This window comes from Cetorhinus maximus, chromosome 8, assembly GCF_964194155.1.
Source record: "Cetorhinus maximus chromosome 8, sCetMax3.hap1.1, whole genome shotgun sequence".
Lineage (NCBI taxonomy): Eukaryota > Metazoa > Chordata > Chondrichthyes > Lamniformes > Cetorhinidae > Cetorhinus > Cetorhinus maximus.
Genome location: NC_135886.1, coordinates 125,204,154 through 125,219,078, shown reverse-complemented (window position 1 = coordinate 125,219,078; position 14,925 = coordinate 125,204,154). Strand labels below are relative to the sequence as shown.

General features: G+C 44.1%; 1 protein-coding gene across 3 annotated transcripts in view; it reads right to left on the bottom strand.

Annotated features, from left to right (window-relative positions):
• The window catches only part of LOC144683337 (cytokine receptor common subunit gamma-like), a 54,855-nt gene extending 52,913 nt beyond the window's left edge, over positions 1-1,942 (bottom strand). Inside the window, exon 1 of one of the 3 annotated variants that reach the window (XM_078546272.1) lies at positions 1,750-1,942. In XM_078546272.1, coding sequence (XP_078402398.1) covers positions 1,750-1,864 — 115 coding nt within the window. In that variant the 5' untranslated portion in view covers positions 1,865-1,942. The remainder of the gene's footprint in view (positions 1-1,749) is intronic. The other 2 variants (XM_078546273.1, XM_078546274.1) reach the window with 2 other exon arrangements.
• Positions 1,943-14,925: the final 12,983 nt, after the last annotated feature.

The window sequence follows — 14,925 nt, the reverse complement described above, 5'->3', positions numbered from 1 at the left end:
TTTTCATGCCGTATTGTCCCAAACCCGTGGCGTTAATTTTGCATTCCTGAGAAATACAGCATTTCGATGGCGGGCGGGCTGTCATTCACCCGCTACGCCATCACCTCGCCGCTTCATCACGTCGGGCGCTATATTTAAAATCCAGCTGCGCGCACACATCTCAGTGCATCCAGCCCATGACTGCTGCAGGGAAGATATCCACGAAAGGCAAAAAGACTGCAGCCCCCAGGTTTAGTGACGTGTCACTGGAACGCCTTTTGGATGCTGTGGAGTCCTGCCATGATGTCCTCTACCCCCACACCGGTCACAGGATGGGCAGCGGCGCAAGCAGCCAGGTTTAGGAGGTTGTGGCAGTGGTGGTCAGTGCCAATGTTGCACAAAAGAGGTTGCGCATCCAATGCAGATAGAGGATGAATGATTTCATCCGTACAGCCAGCGCATGGCAACCATCTCATCACTCTAAACTCACACACTCAAGTCCATCGCACATTTACTGGCATCTCACTATCTGCTCAAGGGACGTCAGCACCCATTCTCACACACATACCCTTACATGTCCATCTGGCCTCATCTCCTCTGCAGTCTGCCTCCTCAGCCCTCACTGTCTTGAGGCCACTTGCACAGATCAACATGTGCCCCCACACACACCGTGGGTTGCCCTCCTTCCCCAGTGCAGCCTTCGTCCGGTAGCCACTTACCTTGCCTGAGGCCACTTCTCCCCTTCTCCAAGCAAGCCCTAGCCCTGCAGCCGTTGAAAAGCCTCCCACATATGGCTGACCTGCTAGTTGGAGACCTACCTGTGAGCCCCCCCCTAAAAGTGATGTGGGGCTGTCTGTGAGGCGTGGTGCTGATGACTGCGAGCGCTGGCTGAAGCAAGGTAGGCAAACAAACCTTGAAGCCCCGAGCGAAGTGCAGCTCACCAGGTGCACGTTGCTTATACGCTGTTGTGAAACACGTCGGTGTATTTTCCCGCCAACGTGGACGGACGATCCAGCGGCAGGGGATGATTCCGGCGGGCTAATAATGATATGCTGATGTATGACAATGAGGTTCTCGATGTCCGATGGTGGGGAACGCGGCCCGCCATCGGTGGGCTGAGCAGACGATTGTGAGCTGGTTTCACGCCGTCGTGAAACTGATTGTGCCATATTGTCCACTCACACCACTGAACACGCCCAACGCTGGCAAGCACGAAAACCCTGGCCAATATCACAATAATTTATCGGTAATGAAGATCAAGCAATATCTTGAAATTTCTTAGCCCATAAATGTGTAAAATTACTGCTGGTGATTTTGCCCAACCTTTTTATGACATTCCTATGCTCGTTATTTTAATGAAGGCACAAACCCATTTCTTTTTCAGCATCCGCTAAAATAGTAGACAAAAAGCCTCTCTTAAGGGACGCATTAAGCATCATCACCAGCAGTAATTTCTAAGCTGTACATTTTTCAAAGAAAATATTGAGTGCTACAAATTTACTTATCTTTTTTAGGTGACTATAAATGGTGAAAATCAGAAATAAAGAAAAAAAATGGAAAATTGCAAGTTGGTTATTATTTAAAAGAGAAAGTTAGGTTAATACTGCTGGGATGCATCATTCTTCTTCAGAATGTTTCCAATAGTGTAAGTTATTCCACAGCTCTGAGTTTTTATCTGAGGGTGAGAGAGCGTTTGTTGCTCAGGCTGAATTAGTTTCTCTTCTCATCATAGAATGGATAAGAGCAATAAGAAAATTTCATGTTGCTTACCATTTGACTGTGTACTTGGTTCCCCACTGTGTAAAACAATCAGCCAGAAGAGGTAAATCTGCTTCAGGAGTGTTGGTGTTCTCAGGGAGCATTTCCCAGCCATTTTCACACACATTTTTTAATGAGATCTCTATATACTGACACCTTCCTGTTTCATTATGTCATACTTAACTTAATTTTGCTGCTTCAGAAAAGTATGATCCTAGTTCTGCTTGATTTGCTGACCAGCATGTGTTGTATGTTGGCTAGAATTTTTTTTAATATATTCATTCATGGGGTGTGGCTGTCATTGGCTGGGTCAATGTTTATTCCCCAGCCCAAATTCCCCCTGAGAAGGTGGTGGTAATCTGCCTTCTTGAACCGCTGCAGTCCATATGGCGTAGGTACACCCACAGTGCTGTAAGGGAGTTCCAGGATTTTGACCCACCGACAGTGAAGGAACAGCGATATAGTTCCAAGTCAGGGTGGTGTCTGACTTGGAGGGGAACTCGCAGGTGGTGGTGCATCTGCTGTCCTTGTCCTTCTAGGTGGTAGAGGTCATGGGTTTGGAAGCTGCTGTCAAAGGAGCCTTGGTGATTTGCTGCAGTGCATCTTCTGGATGGTACACGCTGCTGCTACTGTGTGTCAGTGGTGGAGGGAGGGGACATTGAAGGAATGGGTGCCAGTCAACGGGCTGTTTTGTCCTGGATGGTATCGAGCTTCTTGAGTGTTGGTGGAGATGCACTCATCCAGGCAAGTGGGAAGTATTCCATCACGCTCCTGACTTGTGCCTATAAATACTTCTTAACTAAAACTTGGAGACTTCTAATTTAGTCAACTACTTTTAAAACTATCCATTACTTTCGGAAAGTAATGTAAAGCTATTAAAAAGGAAAGACTTGCATTTATATAGCACCATTTATAATCTCAGGGCATTCTAAGGCATTTTACAGAGAGTGTTTTTGAAGCGGATTTCAACATTCTCATGCAAAAACATTTAACAAACCTTTTTCAGTCCAAGGAAAATTTCCTTTCTAGGCTATTTGTAATGAAATTGTAAGCCCATTATTTATAAACTTATTTATAAATTTGCTACAAATACCACATAAAGAAATTATGCCTTCTCCATTTAAGAATAGAATCAAAGCAAAGGAGATCATTTGCCCCATCTTGCCTGTGCCAGCTCTTTGTAAGAGCTATCCAGTTAGAACCACATGCCTGTTTTTTCATCATAGTCCTGTAAATATTTCCTTAATTGATTTTAAAAATTGATAAAAATTGATTTTAAAAATTGTTGTGTTTTTTAATGGTTTTCAATATTACTATGGCTGGTTATCAGTTTCACTAAGTGTGAGATTCAATCGCTACTCTTTGTACTTATGTCAAGATTAGTTTGACAAAGTCTCCCATTGGGGCTGAGCCTCTGCTGAAGGGAGTAGACAGATGATGATGAACAAACACTGTCATTTGAAAGCAGGAACAGTGGTAAATCACATCTCATTAGTGTCAGCTCAGACCGTTAGTCATGGAAATCTGTGATTAAGAGGATATGGGTTAGCAAGAATATTCTTCTTTGGAATTTGTCATCCAGAACCCGACAACCTTACTCAAAGAAGATTGTTCTTGCAGAGGTGCATGTTCAAAAATAGTTTTGATGTGGAGTATAAAATCAGCTGTTAAGTATTTGATGAACAAGGAGTTCAAAGGGTCAGGCTCTGACCTTGATGCATTTAGTGACTGTCATAGGCACAGCAAGATCAGATATACATCTGAATGCAAGCAACGGGACAACAAACATGTTCGTGTCTGTCCTTAGGATGTCCGAACCACAGCCCCATCAATTAATTCTACAGCTGGGCCTGACCCATTCAATGCCTTTTAGAATTCACAGCTCATGGCAGAGAGCCAGTAACTCAAAGAGGAGGTATCAGAGCCAATTCTGCGATTTGAAACGGAGGAGAGAGGGACATAACCTTGTACTCCCCTCACCCCTTTCAGCAGTTACGCAGCAATTAAGCTCCCAAAACCCCTTGTTGCAAAGGCACCCAGGTTAGACAGAGGATTGTTAAAACACAGCCATGCCTTCCAAGGATGGGAAGTGAATGTTCTACGATCTACATAATGTAGATTTTATAGAGCATCATATCATTTCTGTTCGAAGGAAAACTTTACATTTTGTTTAGTAATCATGAAACGCGTGATGAATACTGTTTTTGCAAATATGAACTACAAGTTCAAAAAGACCCGGGATGGGGTTAAGTGTGTTAAGGAGAGAACGGTGGAAAGTGTTAGATATTGTTATTGAGGATTTTAGTAGTGCTTTAAAATATTTTTATTTTATTTTGAGTTGGGAACTCAGTTATCAGATGGTAGTGGCTTATTCCGAAAACTCAGAAACCCTCGATGCAAACTGTGCCTAATATCTTATCGTGACATTTGCAAGTGATGCTTTTACAACAAAAATGACTTGTCGGTTTCCTTGCCCTTCACCCCCGGCAAACAAAAAGGAAATTTTGCCACTCGCTTTTTCATGAGTTATCCACTGACATGTAAAGCACCCGATTAATTTACCTTAGTTTAATTTATTTCGAAGCAGCACAAAAAAATATGGAACTGGGGACCATCCATCCATTGTCAGCAAGCTGTGGAAAAATAGAGAAATGGGTAATTATTCAGCATAACCACCAGATGGTGTTATTCTGGGAATCTAATCTAGCTTCAGTATTGTGGTTTACCTCACTGCAGATGAAAACCAATGACGTCAGCTAGCCTGTGATGCCCTTCATGGTTGAATAACATGCAACATCCACTGACCACACTCATAAATTTATAACAGTCACTTCGGCTAGGAGCTGGAGGGCTGCTAGTGCCTTTCTAAAGAAACTTCAAAAGAGGAGGTAAGCAGGAAGACAAAATGGACAAAAAGTCATATGTGCTTACTAAACATCAAGGTGATGTGGCACAAATTGATTTTGTGACTTTATAGACGATAAGGAGTCTTTTCAAGCTGTGCCTGGCTGTGAGTGCATAGGCTATTTAATTGCTGGATTGAGATCATCTATCCAGTGGTGTTACTAAGACCATTAAGGGAGATTTGCTGTGCAGTGCACGTTATTCTAGCTGAGAAAAAAATAGTGAGCAAACTCTGCTGTGTGACCACACAAAGATAAAATTAAACAGTAAAGGTTGTCTCATCTAACATGTCTTATTTCAAGGTCAAGCTATGCAAGCCCATTTATTCTTTAATGGACATTTAATTGAGTCATACTGTCATGTTGAGTTTAGTTTTTGTCAACTGAAGGACAGGTTCAGAGATGAATATCTTTTGTCTCTCCTCTGACCTGTTTTCAGATTAGTGAAAGAGTACACATTTTTAAAGAACTGCTATAGCTGTGGAATGAATGCAGAAAAATAGAAAAAGATCTTGAATTTCTGTAGTGCCTCGCACAGCCTCTGGGCAGTCCAAACCACTTCACGACTCATTAAGTGCGTTTCAAGGCCTGGATTTTCATTCCCAAATTGGGCATTCAGAGTCGGGATAATTCCTAGCTGCGCAAATCCAATTTGGGAAAAAGAGGCCCAGAAGGTTGGATTTCTCTCCAGGGCAGGGGGGGGGGGGGGGGGGGGCACAGTGGACTGGATTACAAGTTGAGTTCACTGCCCCTGGAATGAGTACAGAGGCTGCTGGGTACGATAGCGGGCTGGCTGTAAGGCCTGCCTCTGTGCCCCAGCACTTTGTAGTTTTTAAAAGATGAATAAAACAAAAAAACAGCCCTCACCCCTCACAACCCTCACTCCCCACAGACTCCCCTTCCATGTCACCCTATGTCTCTCTACCACCCCTATGACCCCTCATACCCCACCAAGCCAACCAATTCCCCTCTACCACTCCCATGGTCCCTTATGCCTCCAAAGCCACCTATGCTGCCCATTCACCCCATGGCCCTCATAACTCTATGCCAACCTATGCCCCTCTACCCATGCCCCATGGCCATTTCTCTATGCCACCCTATGTCCCTTTATTCACCTCCATGGCCTTCCTATCCCTATTCCACCCTATGCCCATCCACCTAGCCCCCATTGCCCCACATACCCTCGATGCTATCCTATGCCCCTCTTCGCAACCCAATGGCCTCATACGCCCTATGTCAATCCATGCCCCCACTCATCCCCATGATCCTTTATAGCCCCTATTCCAACTTAGTATCAATTCATGCCAACCCATGCCCCCACCCACCATCCTTTGCCCTTACCCCCTCCATGCCAACTCAGCTAGTATCCACCATGGTCAAACCTCAGGAGCCACGCTAACTTAAAATAAAGTTGTGTGTCTATTGCTGACATCACTATTTAAAAAACACTCTAGTTGTTAAAAAGGTCATTCAATGCATTGAAATTCCTTCAACTAATCTCTTATGAAAACAACATTTTTATTCTATATCCACTTGAAGCTGTCAATCAAACTGCTCACTTAACAGGCACTCCACTGTGACAATGTTAGGTTGTAAAATCAGTCATGCAGCACAAATCCTATAATGAGGCCACTCAGGCTTATGTCAACAGACAGTGAAATAGCAAGCACTGATTTTTTTAAAACTCCGCACATTTTTAAAATTTAAAGCCCAGCAAAGTTAAATCAGTTGACAGCTTTCACAGTTCTTTGACAGCTTAACAGTTCTTTGACATCTTTGACAGTTCCAGTGAGTTTATGCACTTTTTATGCACAATCGTGCCTAATTTAACAATCCCAAAGGGCACTGATCTCTCCCAAAGGACACCTGACCTGTCCCAAAGATGTCCTGGGACCATATCCAAAGGGGTACCTTATCTCTCCAAAAGGGTACCCTGGCTGTCCAGATGAATCCACTAAGTTCAGACCTGCTCCTACCAGCTATAATGTATACACTTCAGGTTTCAGATGCCTACCTCTCCGAAATCACACGAGAGGAGGCAACTGCTGATTTATATGGGCAGCTGCCCCCCACCCCCCCCCCGCCCCCTGCCCCTCCCAGCCCCGCCCCCCCTATGAAAATGACAGAGGTTGGGCTCAGGGGCAGGACTCAGGACTTTCAGATTCGGGCCTCTGTCTAAACCTGAGAGCCTCCCCATGTGCACGAAGAATGGGGCTCACGTTTGGTAATTGTTGTAATGTATTCAAACATGGCAGCCAATTTATGCCTGGTTGGGTGCCACAAACAGGAATGAGGTGAATGAACAGATAATCTGTTTCTTTTTTTAATAATGTTGGTTAAGGGATAAATGTTGATCAGGGTTGTAAGGATTACCCTGCCTTCTTTGAATAGTGCCATGGCATCGTGAACATGCTTCTGAGTGGGGAGGCGGGACCCTCTGTTTAGGGTCTCATGGAAAAGCTGGAAAAACAAAGAGGCCTGTTCGATATCTGAATGAGGTTAGCATTCTGAATTTAATCCTTATTAACTATTTGTGTGAATTTGTTAAAGTGCTAGTGTTTTCCTCCTCTATTTTTCAGGCTTGTTTACTTGCTTGATGATAAGCCACTAAACATGCAACTGGTCGGTCTGATTCAGACAGGAGACTATATGCTGCGTGGTGGGGAAGGGAAACTGGGTAAGCAGTTCCCTTGCTAAAACGGTTGTGACCAGGAGTAGAACTGTATCATGTGAACCCTTGTGGAAGGTGTCTGAGAGAAAGTGTCGGTTTGGGAGACGATTCCAAGGTGATGTGAAATGTAGAATGTATGAAACAATACAGCTGACCTTCCAAATTTTGCTGACCATCATCAAAAATCAGGGCAAACCCAATCCAACCCCAATCAGGGGGAAGCCAATTACTGCCCCAATAACCTATTCTTAATCATTAGCAAAGTGATGGAAGGTGTCATCATCAGTGTCACCAAGTGGCACTTACTCACTGTTAGGAAATAGAAATAGTTAAAGTAAGTTACACTGGTATTTGTGGGTGTAGGAATAAGTTTCAGCTATAGTTTAAGTTTGATTTGTATTTCTGCATCTGTGTGTTAAGAAAAGGTCAAGTTGAGTTTTAGTTTCACTTTAAAAGGTGCCTGCATTTCTAATGAGAGTTTACGACTGTAAGAGAAGTTAAGCAAACACAAGAGTAAAAAAACTGCGCTGTTGCCTAGCAACAGGGGTCCTGCAAGGCAGGTCCCTCCCACAGCCACACACAGAAGGAACTAGAAATAGCAGTTTTTGAGATCAGTTTGAAGACCGCTGCCAAGCAGAAGCAACCTAGAAGGGCTAGATAGCCAGTCCCAAGCTAAATTTGGTTGCAAGTAGCTGCCAGAGAAAGACTGGAGGAAAAGGGACAGATAGCAAGTCCCAAGCTAAAGAATAATGTCCCCAAGAATCCAGGGGAGTGGAACATGAGAAATCCCCAAGCAGACCTTCTAGTCAAAGGAAAGATAGGAAACTGGAAGAAGAGAAGGAAAACTTCACTGTTAAGTGAAGTTAAGAGTGAGTGGCAGAGAAAGGCTCCAAGCTTCAAGCTTAAAGCTCCAAGCTGCAGGAAGCAGAGTCAAAGCGATATAAGGACTTGTGAGAAGTCAAAAGTTCCAAAGGGATAACTGAAGGTCTGTAACTCTTTGCTATGGGCATGTGAAGCAGTGGTGTACTGTTGACAGCTAAGTCAGTGAGAGAGAGAGTGCGTGGAGGGAAGCTTGACCGCATCTGGTGACCCAGAGGAGAGGAGCATCAGAGGGAGAGTTTAAAAGCCTGCAGGTGAACTCTTGCGGAAGGCGTCTGAGAGAGAGTGTAGGTTTGGGAGAAGATTCCAACGTGATTTCTTGGAAATTGGAGATTAGAAACTCTTGTGTGAAAGACGGAGTTCAGTGAGACTGATTGGCTCATGGTGTAACAAGCATCTGGGGGGAGTTGTGGAGAGATCCATAGCATCTGACTGGGGTGGTATCTGTCACTTGTTTTCAGAATGTGGTGTGTCTAACCACAGGTTGCCATTTGGTTTACATGGACTGTGTACTTACTGTGAACATTAGAGTATAAGATTGTTTTTGTAACTTGCGTTATCCTTACAAATCTGTATATGCCTGTAAAAGTATAGGTGTGGGTGAAGGAGTATTGTAATGTAGTTCATCTTTTCTTGTTTGATAAATGTTTTATGCTTTCACTAAAAGTTCATTAGCTGACTCCAATGACTCTGTTTGGTAGATCCTCTCCATGTATCTAAACAAACAAATAAAAGTTAGGATCTATCAAGCTGGGTTCCACCCTGGGGTCAGGCTTGTCCAGTGGAGATCATGACACTCACCAACAATCTTCTCCCAACCCACTGACCTCTACCACCTAGAAGGACAAGTGCATCTTGCACATGGTAAAAGCGTCAACTGCAAATTCCCCTCCAAGTCAAACACCATCCTGACTCAGAAATATATCACTGTTCCTTCATTGCTGGGTCAAAATCTTAGAATTCCCTACCTAACAGCACGGAGGGAGTACCCTTACCATGCAGGCTGCAGCAGTTCATGAAGATACCACCACCTTTTAATGAGGGACCCCCACCCTGCCCACCACCAAACCCACAAAGGGAAAGCCGCCAGGCATGCTGCTTGGTGTGGACCTCGCCCACCACTGGTTAAATCCAGGCAGTGCTGGAATGAGGCTCTTAATTGGCATTAATAGCCCACTTAAGGGCCTCAATGTTACGACGCTCACCACTGGTATAATGGTGGTGGTGATAGGGTAGTCGGGCAGGCAGTGGACAGGCTGCCCGTTGGATTTAACAAGGATCCCTGCCTTCAAACTTGTTGACAGGGGGAGCATTAAATCCAGCCCGAAGTCACTGGGCTTGTAACCAAATTTGTCCCTTCAGAAATCGCCCCCTCCTGTTCTGCTCATTACTTACACTTTCTCCACCATCTGGGCCTCCTGCTTATTACCTTCTGTATCATGTACTGACTTTGAATGCTGCCATGAACATTCACAATATCCAAGGTGCTCAATATCATTTGGTGCCTGACTGTATTCATTTGCTTCAAAAATCCAAAAGTCATGGGCATGGTCCGAATGGCACAGATGGAGGCTGTCAGGTCCATCAAATCCATGCCCGTACTCTGTGGGGCAATCCCGTCAGTCCCAATCCCCTCGTCCTATCGCTGTAGCTCTGCAGGTTTATTTTGCTCAAGTGCCCATCCAAATTCCTTTAGAAATCAAGACTGTAAACTACTGGCCTGCATTGTTTGAGTTCTAGAAGTAATTTTAATCTTAGTTTATGCTTTGTCACTATCTTAAATTTTAATGTTAGTCTTGAGTGGTCTACTCCTAATTTGAATTCAGTTGACAAAAGCGCAGTCGTTTTATTAAAAGCTGAATTTCCTCTTGATAGCAATTGATTAAAACAACACTGTTCTCCAGCAGATAGTGATCAATAGAATGAATTGAACCTAAGGCCAATTCAATTCGAAGCAAGGACTGAATACCCCATCGAATTGTGCCTGACCTATTGAGTGTTTCCAGCATATTTTGGTTTTATTCCAATTGTAATGCTGCTATTCACAGAATCACAGAGTGCAGAGGAGGCCCTTCGGCCCATCGAGTCTGCACCGACACGTGAGAAACACCTGACCTACCTACCTAATTCCATTTACCAGCACTTGGCCCATGGCCTTGAATGTTATGACGTGCCAAGTGCTCATCCAGGTACTTTTTAAAGGATGTGAGGCAACCCGCCTCCACCACCCTCCCAGGCAGCGCATTCCAGGCCGTCACCACCCTCTGGGTAAAAACATCCCCCCTAAACCTCCTGCCCCTCACCTTGAACTTATGTCCCCTCATGACTGACCTTTCAACTAAGGGGAACAGCTGCTCCCTATCCACCCTGTCCATGCCCCTCATAATCTTGTACACCTCAATCAGGTCGCTCCCTCAGTCTTCTCTGCTCCAACGAAAACAACCCAAGTCTATCCAACCTCTCTTCATAACTTAAATGTTTCATCCCAGGTAACATCCTGGTGAATCTCCTCTGCACTCCCTCCAGTGCAATCACATCCTTCCTATAACGTGATGACCAGAACTGCACACAGTACTCTAGCTGTGGCCTCACCAAGGTTCTATAAACTTCAACATGATCTCCCTACTTTTGTAATCTATGCCTCGATTCATAAAGGCAAATGTCCCATATGCCTTTTTCACCACCTCACTAACATGCCCCTCTGCCTTCAGAGATCCAAGGACACACACGCCAATGTCCCTTTGTTCCTCAGAACTTCCTAGTGCCATACCATTCATTGAATACTTCCTTATCAAATTACTCCTTCCAAAGTGTATCACCTCACACTTTTCAGGGTTAAATTCCATCTGCCACTTATCTGCCCATTTGACCATCCCGTGTATATCTTCCTGTAGCCCAAGACGCTCAACCTCACTGTTAACCACCCAGCCAATCTTTGTGTATTGCTAACTCTTTTTCTGCCTATATTACCCAGTGCATAGATAATTCTTTCATTCTATATGCTCGGAGGAATCTCGCACAAAGCGTTTGAGAGAGCTGTAGCATGTACTTGCACTTCATTCTTATCCAACTTGTTAAAATTATACATTTCTTATCCAATGACTTCATCAGGCTGCTTGATGTCACAAAGCTTTTGATGTCAGATTAACACAGGGAAGGAAACAGAAATTTGATCCAGCAGAGGAAACTTAGCAAGAGGATATGTTCATCTACATCAAGCATGGAGGTGAGCTGATCTTGCTTTGTGCATGTCTGTGGAGAGAAAAAAGTATAATTTACATTTCAAATGACAAGCACACCAATGCCTAATGTGATGAATAAAGCAGGCATTGCAGAAGCTTAAGACACAATAAAAGATTTGACAAATGTTCTGAAGCTTAGGATATATCAATAAGTAATAGCAGAGGTCAACTAGGTCATCTTCATATGCTGTTTTTGAAAGGACATTACAAAATTATAATAATTCTGGTTATTGATGATTAATATTAATGTCAACATTACTGGGTTTTTGTGTATAATTAATTACTGCTGTTAATATGTGTCCTAAAATGTGTTACTGTATTTTTATAAAATTAAGCTTTGGAAATAATGCTTAGCATGGAAATGAACAGAGAGTCTGAAGAAAGCTGATCATAAAGGAGGTTATGTCTCTTCCTTAAGAAAGGCACTGGAATTTGGAAGTAACACACAGATGCACAATCATTCCTCTAAATAAGCAGTGTGACCAGGGGATTGGTGCAGGGATGGGGGTGTGTGGGGGTGGTGTTTGTAAGAGGAATGGTTTCAGTTGGGTGTAGTGCCCCCCCGAGATGCAAACAAGTGGCTCACATAAGTTCAAAGGTGACCTTTCTGTCGTGGACGAGATCAGCCAGCCGCAAAGCAAACCAGGAATGGCATGACAAGTTCAGCTGGGGATGGGAAAGGGGTGCCGACCGTCTGATCAGGGAGTAATTGCTGGTTGTATAAATGGTCGTAAATGAGACGAGAATGATGTTAGTGTGTTGTGTAAAGAGAGGTGAATGAATGAGGAAACATTGGAATGTGCACCTTGTGATTGTAGATTGAAAGATATGGCGAAGCAGAAGGAATTGTTCAAAGTGTCGAAGCAGAAGGAGAGAGGACTGTTGAGAGGTGCTCTTGAGAGAGAGGTGGCGAGCTGAATGGCTGTACTCACCCTTGCTGCTCTCGTGAGCTCATTGAACCCTTTCCTGCATTGAATGCAGGTTCTGCGGGTGATGCTGGTGTCACTAAGCCTGTCAGCCACCACTGTCCCGTGCTGCTTCATCACTGCCTTGGGCAAGTCCTTACGGACTTGGGGGAAGAGCTGGAACTTCCTGGCCCTCAATTGCTTAGCTAGAACATTCAAGTAATAAGGCATCAAGCTTTTCAAAAAGGTCTTCCAGAATTCTTCACTGATTAATCCAAACAGGGGATGCAACTGTACTTCAAGGCGTGCATCCCCACTTCAACTAGGTCCAAGGAACCCTGCCAGAAAATGTCTTTTAAGGGTGGGCTGCCTGACTCCGCAATGCATCAAATTCCAATGAGGCCTAGGAATCAAAATTGCCGGGAGCCCACACTGGAATGGTCGCGACAGCTGGCTGCCCAACGCAATTTCTGCCCAGGGTTAAAAATTGAGCTTTTGTGATTGAATTTTAATTTATTGGAGGACTTTATTGCTACTACATAGTCATGCATTTATTTTGACTTTTTTTTATTTTATTGCTTCCAGATGGCCAGCATTTTCTTGTTAACCCTAACTGTAGTCTCATAACTTTCCGGAATTACTTGGAGGAAAAGCTGAACATTCAGCGCCCAGGTAATGGATAAAATTAATTAGACCTTCTGAGAATAATTACGGTAAAATAGCCAGTATTTATCATGGGAGGATGACCCACATTTCCTCACGATATTTTAAGGGGCACTTTAATGGCCCTGATGCATGCTGGGATGTGACAGGATGACTGAAGCAGGAAAATCTTCCCATGGATACTGGTGGTAGGTGAAGCCAAGCCAACTCTGAAAATCTAAACTGTCCTTCCTAACCACCTGTGGTGAACTGAGCCTCATTCAGCCACCCCACCGCACCTGCCCCTCTCTCCAGCCCCATTAACATAAGTCTAAAAACATAGGCTGGAATTTTCTGCTCCTGCCATGGTGAGACCCGCTACTGGGGATGTGGCGGGCCAGCCAAAAGCCCATTGACTCTCGGCGAGACCGGACAATCCCGGTGGTGGGTGGGGCCAGAAAATCCCGCCCATAGAACAGGGGCAGATCTTAAGCCTCCGTTCAAAATTATACGTCTGAATGCCCTTGCCTGACAAAAATCTATCAATCTTAATTTTGAGATTCCCAATTCACCCAGCTACAACAGCTTTTTGGGGCCAGAGTTACAGATTTCCACTACCCTTTGTGTGAAGAAATGCTTTCTCACCTCATGACGCCGCTCTAATTTTAAAGTGATGTGCCCTTAATTGTTCTGGGTTCCCCCATCAGGGAAAATAGTTTCAATCTACTCCACCAAATCTTTCAATCGTCCCAATGAGGTCACACTTTAATCATCCGGAATGTCCAGTCAATGCAGCCTCTCTTTAGAATTAAACTGCTCTCATTGAGGAGGTGTTCTGCTAGGGTTAAAACTCGCCACAACTGCATGAAGAAAGCAGCTGTGGGACATGTCAGTGGGAACAAATGATGTACATCTTCTGCCCAGCACTTTTAAAATATCAAGTGGTCTGACCACCTTCTTGGGGGCCCCTACAAGAGAATCACTTCACGTCACCAGCTCCAGGCCCCACCCTGCAGAAAGGCTGAAATGAGGGCAAAGTTGGGAGGACAGTGACTTGGTTGAAAAGATGCTAAGAATTCTGTGTTCATGAACGGGGGACTAAATTGATTGAAATTGCTAAGAAAAAAAGAGACATTTTTTACTGAAGCTTTTCGTCATGCACCCATCAGGACAATTCAAAGAAAATGCCAATGTCAGGGGAAACAACACATTTATACTTTTTGGAAAGAGTGTGTTAATTGGCTGGCAAGTGGACTCTGATTGGTAAAGGCATTGCCATGGATAATGCACCAGTTGATGGTGACTGACAGTTAACTGCTACGCATTGTTTGAAATTTAAACCAGGCAGCTTGACTCTGATTGGTCAAGACATTGCCCTGGGGAATGAACCAGCAAATGACTGTCACTTACTTTGTTTAGCTGAAACAGGTGCATTGTGTGTACATGTTCTTTCTGTCTGCAAAGAACAGGGCCCTGTGTATTAATATATGTAGCTTCCAGTACACGCAAATGTGCCACACTCCTGATGATTGAATTTAGTGAGATCAGCTCAGGCATATCATGGAAGAAGTTCCCTTTGTACTTGTCATAACACAGTCCATTATAATTGCTGGAGCACAGATGTACAGGGAGTTGTCTCTCTTAAGATTGGCTGCTTCCACTTCACACCAACTGTGTTTTCTTAGCTTCAGGAAATCAACCAAGTCAATGGTGGAAACTGGACAATGAAACGTCCAGACCATTTGAATGAAGAAACCTTAGATGCTCTGTTGGTAGAGCTGTAGCAGAGGAGGAAACCCCCTCTGCACCACAATGTGCATTAAACATGGCAGGAAATGGCTTACCAAGTCAACACTGTTCCTGAGGAAGAGACTGGGCACTGAGAAGACACTGTCTGCTTGTCAAAATACATACAGCTGTATGCTTGTCTGCATTAGTGAAGAACA